The sequence below is a fragment of the Macaca mulatta genome, chromosome 14 (assembly GCF_049350105.2).
Source record: "Macaca mulatta isolate MMU2019108-1 chromosome 14, T2T-MMU8v2.0, whole genome shotgun sequence".
NCBI lineage: Eukaryota > Metazoa > Chordata > Mammalia > Primates > Cercopithecidae > Macaca > Macaca mulatta.
This window is the reverse complement of record NC_133419.1, coordinates 75,228,104-75,243,277: the sequence shown is the minus strand read 5'-3', so window position 1 is coordinate 75,243,277 and position 15,174 is coordinate 75,228,104. Positions and strand designations below refer to the sequence as shown.

Genomic DNA, 15,174 nt, shown 5'->3' with positions numbered 1-15,174 from the left:
AGCACTGTCACACTTCCCTCTAAAAATGGTTTTCCAGTTCAGATGCAACAGGGATACATTTGTTTTCTGTTGTACAAGAAACTGACACCAGGGGGATCTTAACAAATTCCTGAACAATGGCTCCAAAAAGGGTATTTTTAGAAACCAGATCTTTTGAGTACAACCCTAATGTGCAGGGACAGTGTCATCCTGTATATTCATTCTTTACTCACACTCTTTCTTGGTTCCTTCATTAGGAACATGAATAGTTGAATGTGAACATGACAGTAAATTGGAGCAAACTGTAAACTGGAGGTAACTTATGCCAAAAGACACAGTTGTATACCATGGAAACCCCATCCCTGCTCCTAATCTTTACCGCCGTTCTGAATACCAAAGCAAGACATTCAACATAGGGCATTTCCCAGAGCACATACAGCACCAACAATCCACACACAGCTTAAGCTTAACCCATGTTTTTGTCTGAGATTGTTCTCCAGAGACAAGACTCTGACTAGAAACAGAACATCCACTTTCATGAGTTTTCTTTACTGTATTCTCAACTTGGGCCTCACCTCAAGCAGGCAAACATACATTGAAGAATGCGCTTTGGTACTGTTTAAATAACAACACATCAGCCCACTTGATTCCATGCCATGTCCTTGCTGACAGAAGCATCCCCAACAGGGCATGCCCTGGTCCAAGTCCTCTGTCTTTGTCAAAATGTTCTTCTGATGAGTTGGAGAGGAGGCAGCCAGCAGTGGCAGTCCACAAGGATCCAGGTACCTTCTCCAATCCTAAAGCAGACAGCAGGTTGAATAAAACCAACACACAACCTATTTTCTAGGCAGGAGGGGAAAAGGCCCTTAGGACAATAATATTTGTACAAAGAGTTGAGAGTAAACAGTATATCAGGCTCAAAAAACAACAACAACAACAACAACTATTTGTTGGCATTTAAATTTTTTTCCCTTGCATAGTATCTATTCTTTCACTAGGACTTTTAAGTGCTCTGCTGGAGGCTCAGCGTTGGTAATACCATGTTTGATGCAAACTTGAACCCAATGAGGAAGAACCCCTGCTCTCATTGGTGGCACAGCTTTGGAGGGTGGTGGCCCCAACAAGGGGCAATCTGCCTGCTGCTATATTAATCTGGAACCAGGGCCAACAGCTACTCTTGAACTATGGTATTTGAAGAGTGAGTTCATTGCCTGTTTTACCTTATATTAAATGACAGGAAAGGAAGATAAACAAACCTTGCTTTGCCTTGGCTTCAAACTAGTTCTTAAGACACCAGAAAGGGAGAGGAGTCTGCTCAGAGTTTGAGGTTGCCTCTCACAAGATGATGGCTAAAAGTTGCCACCTTACTCAAAAGGCATTACGGAGGCATTTACTCACAAAGGAGAGAGTAAATTTTTTTCTTAGGAGGAAAAAAATACTGGTAATACATAGAATAATCTGCACATCCAGTCTTGGCACTTTTTCCTTCATCTAATTTGACTAATCTCTAAACTGGTGACCCTTGCATATATCTTAGTCTCTTTTCTATGATCTTCTTCCGAAAGCTACAGCGGATAAGTCATGTATAAAGATGCATTTCCTAGATCATCTTCAGAAGAAAAATCTCTTCAACACTTTCCCTAGAATCTGCCCCACGACCACCCTGCCCCAGACCTGCTTTCTCTTTGAGAATTCATAACCAGCTATGTTTAGATACCAGTTCAAAAGACCACTCTATGGGTTGATGAGGAAAAGGGTGGCTGAGAACAATTTAAGACCAGAGTGAGTTTCCAGTTTTTAAAGAAAATTTGGCTAGCTGGCTTTTAATTCTTAATTAAAATCATTAAATTAAAATTATTCCGATCAAAATACATCACTCTCCAAGATTCCACATTCATATTACTTACTTATACTATGGAGACTTTCTCTACCTGAGCATGTATTCAGGGTCTATAGGTATATTTAACTGAAAATATCAGGAAGAAAAAGCTAGTAAAATAGCCTCCTAAATCATTTGGGGGTATCCCCATCATTGGTGTGTATGTCTGTGTGTGTCAAACTTTAATGATTATTTATTCAGACCCTAGAAAACTACACTATAAAATAGGGCACTGGATCGCAAGTTCCTCGTTTGGTTAAAAAAAAAAGGGGGGGGGTGGGGGTGGGGGGCAGAGAAGAAATTTAACCTGGATGATTTCCATGCCCATTCCAGCTATAACATTCTATGACCGTGACCCAGCCTTTGATTCTTCTCTTTTCCCATTCTCCTACTAGACATTTCAATGAAAAGTTAGGCAGGAAAAAGGAAAGGAATCCCAAGTTGCTGCCAGCTCTGAGGAGAGACCAGGTTGGGGGAGAGATTAGGAGGTTACTAAATTGAGGTGTGGGCCTCCCCTGACCATGTCAGTGATCCACAACCCACCTCATTTCTTGGAGCTTAAGCTAAAAGCAGCATCTGAAGAGATGTTAATGTCCTGTAATTACTAGAAGAGAAAATTCATTCTCCTTCCATAACATGACTTAGTAAAAGAAAAGCAATGGTGCAAATTCACAACTACCGATGGGGTCTCTAAAATGTAGAATGCAGCCTGCTGGGTGCTGGGCAGTATCCTAAATGGGACCAGAAATGGCTTTCCTAAGACCATAAATAAACTCCCCAGCCACACATACATTCAAATGCATTCCATTAGACATCGAGCTCCTCAAGAGCAAGAACTACTTTATCTCCACAGTCCAGCTCAGGGCTGGCACAAGTCTGAAGCTCAGTAAATGTCTGTCAAATAGAAAAGAAAGGATGAATAGCCTTCGGTCATCAGCTGCATGAGTCAGGCACGGTGGCAGCTTCCCATTTTAGTCAGTTTGCCAGTTTGTAACCAGACAGTAATCAATTAAGAGCTTTAATCTCTTAAGGACATTTTTCCTTTAGGGAAAATGAACAAAAAATAAAACACTTACTACCAGTGCTTCTTTCAAGCAAAAATTTAAAAATTAAATTAAAATTTAAAAAATAAGTGAAGCCACTTAGGAGTTTTCCCGGCAAGCCTCACCCAACAAGACTTAACCTTTTTAAAACAGAGGCAATTATATGAAAGGGGCCAGGAGCTGGATACATAGTCCCCTGATTTGCTACCAACCCAACCGGCCCAGATGACTTCTTCCAGCACATACAATCAACAGGTCAAGAACATTTTCTCAAAGTATGTTTCCCTCTCTATGGAAAGGAGCTGACAGCCCCCTTCTGAGGGCACCACATTTCTTGGATTTCCCCTCAGACTGACCTTCACCCTCCCACCTCTCATACCTTCCCCTTTAATAAGAAAAAAACCCACAGACTGCATATGTACAAGGAACAGAGTAAGACATGGGTAATTTGTGTGGTCAACTTCAATGATTTGTGAGGAATTTGTGAAATCCTGCACCTCTTATTCTATCTCACAAACCCTCCCATCGTTCTGTTTCCTTCTTTGTCCTTTTCGTTTCCCCCAAATAATCCATATTAACATATCGACTTGTAACCAACTTCACAATCATGGAAGGAGAGAGGGAGAGTTTTCAGAAAGAAAAAGCATTCAGGTTTTAGTTACTAAGGATGGGAAACATCTTAAAATACAGATAGATTATCTTAGTGGTTTTTCCTTTCTCCAAAGCCAACCTGATTAAAGATCAAGCCTCTGCCCTCCTTAACCTAGACCACTCTACCTATATTTGAAGGACTGTTGCTCAGCAGGAAGTTCAGAAAACAACTGCCAATATCATCCTAGGCATCACTGTAGGTACAAGGCGGGAAGGCAGTAAGCTGGACCTAGTGTTTGGAATATTTGCTTAACAAGAATTTGTTCTTCACTCTGCACTTGTTTCAACCGCTATGCAATTCTTAAAATGAAAGTATTAATTTGGGGAAATATTTAAAATATATATCTTTTATCTATTAAAAATATTTCTTTTTACCAAAGACAAAAATCAATTCCAACTGAAAAGTGTTTTTCGAATTACTGGAGATATAGAAAAAGATGGCAAGTGGAAAAATAAGTGTTTTTGCTCCTACCAACAAGACTTGCCTTCCAATAATATTTACTAAGATCAAAAAGGAAATGCGTGAAATGGCAGTTAACTGGTAAGTTTCCTCTAAGGGCATTTATGGTAAGGTCACCCTCCCTGTCTTCTGTAAACCACAGCCAGCTCTTCTGTTTTGGGCACAAACACGCCCTCCAGCAGCCCTTGGAGAACATAAGTTGTTGGTAGGGCCTAAAACTGAAGTGGTGTGACTATAAAATCATGAGATTGACATATGTTTTTAAAACATACATCTGCACATGTGCACACACCCACACAGAACACAGAATACATACATTCAGGTGAGTGATGTTCCCCACCGAAGTAGTCATCAAAGAGATTTTACCTATCTCAATGATGACCACAATGTTTAAGACATCTCTGGAACTTCTCTTTGGGAACTGTTTGGGAACTATGAGCTGCACAAGAAAATGGCTCTGACTGCTTTACAGCAGCACTCCATTTATTACTGCAAACCCACTTGATAAGCCACCTTCTTTCCCAGAGGCTTCAAATAGCTGCCGACTAGTCTCAGACTTTAAATTCTCTCTCCTAACCACAAACCACCACAAAACACTGAAGATTTGCCCTAAGAAAAAGAAGGCAAATCTGCGAACACTTAAAAGGAGTTATACTATCTGACTTAATCAATGGGTCACTGTTCTGGGCTTTGGCTTCTAGGTCTAGAAGCTGAGGAGGACCTTAGGAGTAGGCTGGAATAGATAACCATTAAGGTCCCTTCCAGTTCTAGCATTTTGGGAGTCAGTGTTTCTAGTCTTTGAAAACAGTTCCAGAAATGCTTTCACCAATGGCATTGGAAAAACTAAGCAGTATCCTGCTGGGGCTACTCAAAGGAGACAACATATATTGGGATATATAAGCTCTGGAAAGTCTGTTAAAATGCCAGTCACATGACTTTATAGTAACAACTTATACATACATGGGGAATGCCAGCCCATCAGAAATTCCCTAAAATCATACCTTGATCCCTATTCTCAATGAGCCCAGATGGGCAGAAGCACCAAGCACCACCAGGGATGCAAAAGACACATGGTGTCAGCTGCTAAGGAAAATAAACCCCCAAAGGTCCATGGGACTGAATTTACCAGCTGCATCCAGCTAGATACCTTGTTTCCATAGTATGGAGTTTCAGTATTGTTCTTTGCCTGACTTCAGGGCAAATTTTTCGGATTTTAGATCAACATTGCAGATAACCCTTGGCCATGTGAAAAGTAATAATTAAGCCTGATTATAGTTTGTCTCATAGGCTGAAACCCCCAGAAAAGCAGAAGGCTGTAAACTGTGGGGGATGGGGATAATGCACAGTATATGTTTATCTACCCTGTTGATCTTGTTTGCATGTGGATTTTGCACTATCAGTGTTCAATGCCCAGTCTAGCTTCCCCTAGGCTCCCCTGGCACACCCTTAGGTCATAATCTATTTGGGAAACCTTTAGAAAACCCATGGGTTATGCCTCTCAGTAGCTGAGAGAACCGGAACATCTGCGCTGCAGTTTCATGATCTAAAAATGGGGCTAATGCCAGTTACATGAGAGGTCTCTTGGAAACACTAAATTAAATAATGTCTGTAAATGTGTTCTGTCAACTATATAGCATTCACTAAATGTTATTTTTTTAAACAGAGAATGTAAATTAACTTTTGTAAAGGCATAAGCTTAACTGATATAGATAGTATTTATTTTTTGGCAAGGGGCGGCAGAAAGAGGACCATAACCATTATCATTTTGGATCTGCCAAGGAACTGTTCACTTCTTTGAAAAAGATGTAATTAATTTTTATCTGCAAGGCTGATTTAAAACAATACCCTGCTGAAAGAAGTCAGGAAGTCTATCAGTTTAAGACGGTATCCCCTCTTTACCATTACTAACTGTGGCCATTATGTTCCTGAATGAGGCTGTTCCAAATCTCATTCCCAGTGGGTGCTGCCAGGTTTGGCCCAGAAGCCCTTAGGGATGGGTCACTTAGGCTTCTGGCCTGGGTCACAGAGAAACGGAAATCTGCTCCCTTGGATATTGACTACAAAGGCCCTGGAACCTCTCAGAACCATGTTAGACAGTGTTTTGCCATTAAAATAAAACCAAAGTGAGAACACTCAGCTCTTCAGGATAAATGATCAAGGCCGAAGACCTTTTAAACCTAGGTAACACTGTTCGTTAGGTGCTACTTGGCCCCGGCCATGTTGCTGGACCGTAGGAGATACTGATCCACACTTCCTTTTCGCCGGCTCACAGTCCGCCTCTCGTTGTCAAACATGCGCTGCAACTGCAGAGCCAACTGTCGGTCCTCTTCCTCTTGCTGAAGTTTCTGCTCCATCTCTCGCAGGACTGGGTCTGTTGGGGCCAGACCCACCTCACCACTGGTTTGTCGCAGTTTTTTAAGGGAGCCATTTTGTTCCAAGTGCTTGGTCTTACAGTGTCTTTTCCGGCCTCGACGCAAAGGAGGAAGTGGCTCTTCACTTAGGCTCTCGACTAGAACACCATTAGTCAGATCAAAATGATTTAATGTCTTCAATTGTTTCTTTGTTTTGAGGACTCCACCCAAAACACTGTTTTGGGGTAGCACTGAATTAACTGTGGTGATTTTCATGGCTCTGCTTATACAGGTTTTGTCTAACTTGGCATCTGGAGTTGACCCTGAGCCCTCAAACTGCTCCCTCTCCAAAGAAGTCCCACTGCCTCCCACTTTGAGTTCTGAGGAACAGCAGGTTTCCAGTGGGATCTCAATGTTACTTTTGTTATCACTGTCCTGTTCTGCTTTTGTTTGGCTAACAGAGGGGAAATAATCAAGATCAGCAGAGATGGGTCCAGTATACTCAGAGAGAAGAACCTGCCCACTGGACAATCTTGTATTTACAGCCACAAGTGGCTTCTCCTTGCTAGAATGGATACCTTCAGAGCCTAGTAAGTCTTCCCCCATTTCAGGAGCCAGAGAGGTAAGAGTGGCTTTTGACAGGGTCTTTTTGATCTGTCGCTCCTGAAAGATCTGTTCCCACTTTTTGAGGATCCGTGGACTGGCCTCATAAGAAGTCTGCTTCTGCAGACTTCTGTTTAGGTTGCGTGGAGTTGATTTGATGATGAGGGGACTTAGCACACGGCCATCAGGGAGTCTTTTGGGAGGGGTACATGGTGAGCAGACAATGGGCTTGAAATGGTTTAGTTCTTCGGAGATGCTGTCATTGCTCTCAGGGCTGATAGAACGCTCTGGCTTATGCAGGGAAGCCAAGGATGAAAGGGAGCTGAAGGGTAGACGCTTTTCGATGGTTAAGTCAGGGGCTGAGAGGCAGCGGTTGTTTTGAGTTGACAAGAGGACACCAATGATGGGGTTGGAGGCTGGAGTCATAGTTGTGACCTGAAAGAGATTAAAAACATTATGCATTCATACACACATACATACACATTTTCCTTCATCATTCCTTTATGATGGTGGAGCGACAGGGAAGGGGAGGACAAGAAAAGGGATGAAGGGTAACGTGAGCCCAAGAAAGGGAGAAAATCCCTAACTTAGAAAGCATACCATTTAGCAGAAAATCCTATATACTTCAAACAATTAATAAGACTGAAAATATGTAGGGGGAAAAAAAACTTATCTAAAGCTTTAAAAAAGGTTTCTTGTCCAGGCATGGTGGCTCATACCTCCCAAAGTGCTGTAATCCCATCATTTTGGGAAGCTGAGGCAGGTGTATCACTTTGAGACCAGCCTGGACAACATAGCAAGATCTCATCTCTACAAAAAATTAAAAAATTACCCAGGTGTAGTGGCATGTGCCTGCAGTCCCAGCTACTTGGGAGGCTGAGGTGAGAAAGGCTACTTGAGCCCAGGAGTCCGAGGCTGCAGTGAGCTATGGTTGCACCACTGCACACCAGCCTAGGTGACAGAGTGAGACTCTGTCTCTTAAAAAAAAAAGAAGGGGGGATTCTCTATTAGACCTTATTCTACCCATCGGGCTACTAATTCAAACTTTCTTCCTTCACATCTGTTTGTGGACTTCTCCAGCATAACTAGTATGCCTGAGCTCACTCTGCTTCTCTTCTGGAATAGTTTATTTCGTGACTGTGTGCAGAGGGGGTGATGAGGCAGGCCTCGCAAGCCCCGGAGGTCTGTGGCTGAGGTGTACCTTGGCTTTGTTGCCTGGAGCTGCTCTGAGTCTGCTCTTCGCTCTTTCCTGGGCTGTGTCACTACAGCTCTGACTCCTTTCCACCTTGGAGTTCAGCTTCCTAAAAAAAGAATAAATAAAAAACAAGTAGTCAAAATTAGTCTATTTACTAGGTAAGGAAAAAGGATGACAGTATCTTTTTGCTTTCTAAGCCACTAACCAAGAAAGAATTCCCTTGGGCAGCTACAATAGGAATGAGTTAATTTATTAACAAAATACATTCTGAGAAGAAACTCTGCACAAAGAGAGTGCTCCGGAGAGGAGCACTATTTGGTTCAAGGTTTTGTTTCCAAACTAGACCCTGCCAAAAGGAGGCAGAACCAGTGGCTCTTTTGAACATGCTTAGAGAGATGTAGAGATACTTCACTATCCTTAATAGTGTGGATACAATGTTAAATCACCTTTACAAGCAACAGATTTTTCTTTTTATTGACCCAAACCTCTCTTCAATCTAAATCAAGCACAAAACAAATATTGAAGTTCTTACAAAAATGCACAGCAGTGCATTAGATCTTTATGTACAGAGTCAAAATTAAATGTAGTCTCTCCTTTAATCCATTACATTTGAGCTTTCAAAGGCCTAAATCCTAGTGATTTCAGAGGTTTAAAGAACACATGATTTTTGTCTTTATGACAATGAGTTTATAACCCAAACCAAACTCCACAGTACTTGGATTATATACTGAAGTCCACTACACTATAGCATAGTAAGTGCCATAAGACAGCAGTTAGTATGCAACTAAACTTCCCAAGTGTTTTCTTCTAAGAGTTTTATCATTTTGACTCTTAAGTTTAGGTCTTTGGTCCATTTTGAGTTAAATTTTGTAACTCAAAATGGTGTGAAGTTGGAGTCCAACTTTATCCTTTTGTATGTGGATATCTATTAACAGTTGTCCCAGGATCATATGTAAATCTATGTTAGAATTATATGCAGATGACTGTCACCTGCCCCAGAAACAAGTAGGGACACTTAATTTCTCACTTGCCTTTGTTTCCATTCCTTCCAACAGGAATATATGTCTGTTCACCAAGCATGTATCATATACTTACTATATGTATGCCAGACACTGATGGCCACTATCCATGCACTGAGAATACAGAGAAGAATAAGACACAGTCTAGGTCTTCAAGGAATTAGAGTCCAGTGGGCAAATAAATAAATACAATACAGTGAAAGGGCACAACAACAAAAAAAGTATGCATAGGAAGCAGAAATGGCGTAACAGAGAGAGAGTTCTTCATAACCTGGGATGAAGTGAGATCTGGGTTGGAAATGTCTTCCTGTAGCATGTTCATTTCAAAGGATAAACACAAATTTGCCATAAGTCAAGATGGACACATAGTTATGCAGATGATCTCAAACAGAAATTATTTCTTCAAATGATTTGATTTAGCTTTGGAATGGAATGCATCATATCTACTCTTTTGTAGCAAAAGACTTGTTTTCAGAGTTTTACTATGCCAGTATTAGCTCGAAGAAAACTTGAAAAGGAGGTAAGGTATCTTCCCAAGGTGCCTCTCTTCTCCCTACATCTCTAGTAGGTAGAGTGGGTAGCATGTCCTACCCACTCATAAGGGCTTCTATTCCAGTGTTTCTGTGTTATTCCTCCCATTCAAAACCCTCCCATCCTATGTCTTATGGCCACATAGTGTTAACAGGAGAAAGCGGTGGCCAGCCTGTATCACATGCTTGCACTGTACCAAGAAATTCAACATTTAACCCAAATGAAAGATGTGAAAGTTGTACTATCTAGTGGGAAATACATTTTGGAGCAGGTAGAAAATTTCAACATCCCCCTACAAAAGCAGCTGTGTAAAAGTCAGTTTGATTGGTAGTTTACTTTAAAAAATATTGATATTCATTTGCATTTCTAGAAGTCACAGGAACTGTCAGTGGTGTAAGCCACCCAGAAGCATACTGTATGGCAGATTAAAATGCTGTGGTAAATAATATATACCTTGGGTTAGAAGAAAGGGATATAAAATTGAGAGAGACAGCATTGTTACTTCAAATATATCAATTGCTTGGTGTGATTCCATTGGTGAAACAAGCAGACACCAAGAGGAAAAGATTTTCTGATCAACCTGAGAAAGACCTTTGTAACTTTTAATAGAGCAGTTCACTGATAGTTGCCTGGGAAGACACTGAGCTCCATGCCATTAGAGGTATTCAAACTGAGGCTGGATCTAGACCTTAAGTTCCAAATATTACATAATTAAGACATAGCTTAATATAATTTTTAAAAACAGGCTATAAATCCATTTTGTCAGGTGTAAAACAGTCAAATTGAAAGTCACTGTTTTCAATCCTGCGTTATCAGATACACACATGACAACTACCTGCAGTTGGGGAGAACATCTTCAGATGCCCCATAAACTCCATTTTGGCAAAAGAAGAGGCCCAGGGAGGAAACACTTGCAGTGACCACGCACACAATGAAGAAAAAAAAAAAATTCTGACAATCTAAAATCTTTTTGGTAAACTTTAGTATAGCTGAAATTGTCATTATCTCTCCCATTCATATTTGATCAACAGACTTTTTACTGAGCACCAACTCTGTGCAAAGCATTAGAGACAGATTGATCAAAAGACAACCTTCACTGAAAGGAGCATCTAGACACTGAAGTCTACCACTATAGCATAAGTGCTGTAAGAGAGCAGTTATTATACAACTGAACTCCTCAAGTGTTTTCTTCTAAGAGTTTTATAGTTTAAGCACTTACACTGAGGTATCTGATCCATCTGGAGTTCATTTTTGTATGTGGTATGAGGTTGGGGTCCAGCTTCCTTCTTTTGCATGTAGATATCCAGTTAACCATCACCATATGTAAAGTGGCTATTCTTTCCCCACTGAATGGTCTTGGCACCCTTGTTGGAAATCAGTTGACCACAGATGTATGGGTTTATTTCTGGACTTTCAACTCTATTCCATTGATTTACATGTCTACCCTTATTCCAGTACCACACTATTTTGATTGCTATACTTTGCAGTAAGTTTTGAAATCAGGAGTTGTGAGTCTTCCACCTTTGTTCTTTTTTTTTCCTTCAAGATTGTTTTAACTATTTGGGATCCTCTGAAAATTCATATATGTATTTTGGTACGTTTGTCCATTTCTGCCAAAAAGATCATTGGCATTTTAATAGGTGTTACACTAAATCTGTAAAATGATTTCAAGAGTATTGCCATCTTAACAATGTTATGTCTTCTAATCCATGAGCACAGGAGGTCTTTCGTCTTACTTAGATCTTTAATTTCTTTCAACAACGTTTTGTAGTTTTCAGCATACAAGTCTTGCACTACTGCGGTTAAATTTATTCATAAGTATTCTATTTTTTGATGCTATCGTAAACTGAATTGTTTTCATAGTTACCTTTTTGGGTTGTTCATTGCTAGTGTATAGAAATGCAACTGATTTTTGTGTGGTGAGCTTATATCCTGCAGCTTTGCTAAAATCTGGCTATTAGCTTTAACAATTATTTCATGGATTCTTTAGGATTTTTTGTGAATAACATGTCATATGTAAAGAGAGATAGTCTTACTTCTTCATTTGCCATCTGGATGCCTTTTATTTTTCTTGCCCAATTTTTCTGGCTAAAATTTCCAGTACAAGTTGAACAAAAGTGGCAACAGTAGACATCATTTATCTTGTTCCTGCTACTGGGAGGAAAGTTTTCTCTTTCACCACTAAGTATGCTGTTGCTGTGGGTTTTTCATAGATTCCTTTTATAAGATTGATGAAGTTCTCTTATTTTCCTACATGTTCAGCATTTTTCTCATGAAAGGGTATAAGATTTTGTCACTTTTTTGTGTGTGTCTACTGAGCTTTTCTCCCCTTCATTCTACTAAAATAGTACATTACATTGATCTTCATACGCTGAAACACCATTGCATTCTTGGAATAAATCCCAGTTGGTCATGGTATATAATTCTTTTTAAAAAATGCTGCTGGATTTTGTTGGCTGGTATTTTTGCTGAAGAATTTTTATCTATATTCCTAAGAGATCTTGGCCTATAGTTTTCTTACGAAATATCTGTCCAGCTTTGGTATCAGGGTATAATGCTTACCTCACAGAATATTTATTCTTCTAATTTTTGGGAGAGTGTCAGGATTCATGTTAATTCTTCTTTATTTGTTTGGTAGAATCACCAGTGAAGCCATCTGGCCCTCAGGTTTCATTGTTGGATTATTATTATTATTATTATTATTATTATTCTGGGTTCAACCTCTTTATATAGGTCAATTCAGATTTTCAACTTCCTCGGGTACTTTACATGTTTCTAGGAACTGGTACATTTCATTACATTCACTCTAGGAACTGGTACATTTCATCTAAATTATCTAATCTGTTGGCATAAAATTGTTCATAGTCTATAATCCTTCTTAATTCTATAATGTCAGTAATGTCATCGTTTTTCTTCCTAATTTTGGTAATTTGAGTCTTCTCTTTTTTCTTGACCAGTCGTTAAAAATTTGTCAATTTTGTTGATCTTACCAAAGGACCCAACTTTTGGTTTCATTCATTCTACTGTTTTCCTATTCTCAGTTAATCTTCAATGTAATCTTTATTATTTCTTTCGTTTTGTTTTCTGTGTTTAGTCTACTCTGTGTGTTTAGTCTTAGATCTTTTATAATGTACGCTTTTACAGCTATAAATTTCCCTCTGAGCACTGCTTTCTTTACATTCAGTAAGTTTTGAGGTACAGGTTTTCTTTTATTTTTACCTTTTTCTAACTTTTAAGTTCAGGGGTACATGTGCAGGATGTGCAGGTTTGTGTCATAGTGGTTTGCTGCACAGATCATCCCATCACCAAGGTATTAAGCCCAGCATCCATTAGCTATTTTTCCTGATGGTCTCCCTCCTCCCACCCCCATCCTCCTACAGGCCTCAGTGTGTGTTGTTTCCCCACGTGTCCATGAGTTCTCATCATTCGGCTCCCACTTTATAAATGAAAACATGTAGTGTTTGATTTTCTGTTCCTGCATTAGTTTGCTGAGAATGATGGCTTCCAGCTCCATCCATACCCCTGCAAAGGATAAAATCTTGTTCCTTTTAATGGCTGCATAGTATTCCATGGGGGTATATGTACCACATTTTCTTTATTCAGTCTATCACTGAATGGCATTTAGGTTGGTTCCATGTCTTTGCTGTTGTGAACAGTGCTGCAATGAACATACACGTGCCTGTATTTTTATGAGGGAATGATACATATTCCTTTGGGTATATACCTCGTAATGAGATTGCTGGGTCGAATGGTATTTCTGCCTCTAGGTTTTTGAGGAATCGTCACACTGTCTTCCACAATGGTTGAACTAATTTACACTCCCACCAACAATGTAAAAGTGTTTCATTTCTCCACAACCTTGCCAGCATCTGTTGTTTTTTGACTTTTTCATAATAGCCATTCTGACTGGTGTGAGATGGTATTTCGGTTCTGATTTGCATTTCTCTAAGGATCAGTAATGTCAAGCTCTTTTTCGTATGCTGGTTGACCACATGTATGTCTTCTTTTGAGAAGTGTCTATTCAACCTTTGTCCACTTTTTACTGGGGTGGCTTTTTTTTTCTTGTAAATTTGTTTAAGTTCCTTGTAGATGCTGAATGCTAGACCTTTATCAGATGGATAGATTGCAAAATTTTTCTCCCATTCCGTAGGCTGTCTGTTCACTCTGATGACAGTTTCTTTTGCTGGGCAGAAGCTCTTTAGTTTAATTAGATCCAATTCGTCAATTTTACTTTTGTTGCAATTGCTTTTGACACCTTCGTCATGAAATCTTTGCCCCTGCCTATGCTCCTGAATGGTACTGCCTAGATTTTCTTCTAGGGTTTTTATAGTTTTGGGTTTTACATTTAAGTCTTTAATCCATCTTGAGTTGATTTTTTAATTTTTTGTATGGTGTAAGGAAGGGGTCCAGTTTCAGTTTTCTGTATACGGCTCACCAGTTCTCCCAGCACCACTTACTAAATAGGGAACCCTTTCCCCATTGTTTTTGTCAGGTTTATCTAAGATCATATGGTTGTAGGTATGCAGTCTTGTTTCTGGATTCTCTATTCTGTTCCATCAGTCTGTCTGTTCTTGTATAAATATCAGGCTGTTTTGGTTACGGCAGCCTTGTAGTATAGTTTGAAGTCAGGTAGCGTCATGTCTCCAGCTTTTTTCTTTTTGCTTAGAATTGTCTTGAATATTCAGGTTCCACATGAATTTTAAATGGTTTTGGTTCCATATGAATTTTAAAATAGTTTTTTCTAATTCTGTGAAGAATGTCAATGTAGTTTTATGGGAATAGAATTGAATCTATAAATTGCTTTGGGCAGTATGGCCATTTTAATGATATTCATTCTTCCTATCCATGAGCATGCGATGTTTTTCCATTTGTTTGTGTCATCTCTGATTTCTCTGAGCAGTGGTTTGTAGTTCTCCTTGAAGAGGTCCTGCCTTCCCTTGTTAGCCATATTCGTCGGTATTTTTTTCTTTTTGTGTCAATTGTGAATGGGAGTTCATTCATAATTTGGCTGTCTGGTTACCTGCTACTGGTGTATAGGAATGCTAGCGATTTCTGTACAATGATTTTGTATCCTGAGATTTTGCTGAAGCCGCTTATCAGATTAAGAAGTGTTTGGGCTGGGACAATGGTGTTTTCTAGATACAGAATCATGTCATCTGCAAACAAAGACAGTTTGACTTCCTTTCTTCCTATTTGAATACGCTTTATTTCTTTCTCTTGCCTGACTGCCCTGGCTAGAATTTCCGTTACTATGCTGAATAGGAGTGGTGAGAAAGGGCATCCTTGTCTTGTGCCTATTTTCAAGGGGAATGCTTCCAGCTTTTGCCCATTCAGAATGATACTGGCTGTGGGTCTGTCATATATGGCTCTTATTATTTTGAGGTATGTTCCTTCAACACCTAGTTTATTGCGAGTTTTCAACATGAAGGGATGTTGAATTTTATTGAAGGCCATTTCTGCATC

At 39.7% G+C, this 15,174-nt stretch overlaps 1 protein-coding gene across 1 annotated transcript in view; it reads right to left on the bottom strand.

Moving 5' to 3' along the window:
* Nucleotides 1-507: 507 nt before the first annotated feature.
* The window catches only part of RNF169 (ring finger protein 169), a 96,648-nt gene continuing 81,981 nt past the window's right edge, over nucleotides 508-15,174 (bottom strand). The window contains exons 5-6 of the mRNA XM_015115210.3: nucleotides 8,168-8,267; nucleotides 508-7,401 (exon numbers count right to left, since the gene is read on the bottom strand). Of these exons, the coding sequence (XP_014970696.2) occupies nucleotides 6,214-7,401; nucleotides 8,168-8,267 (1,288 nt within the window). The 3' untranslated portion in view covers nucleotides 508-6,213. The remainder of the gene's footprint in view (nucleotides 7,402-8,167; nucleotides 8,268-15,174) is intronic.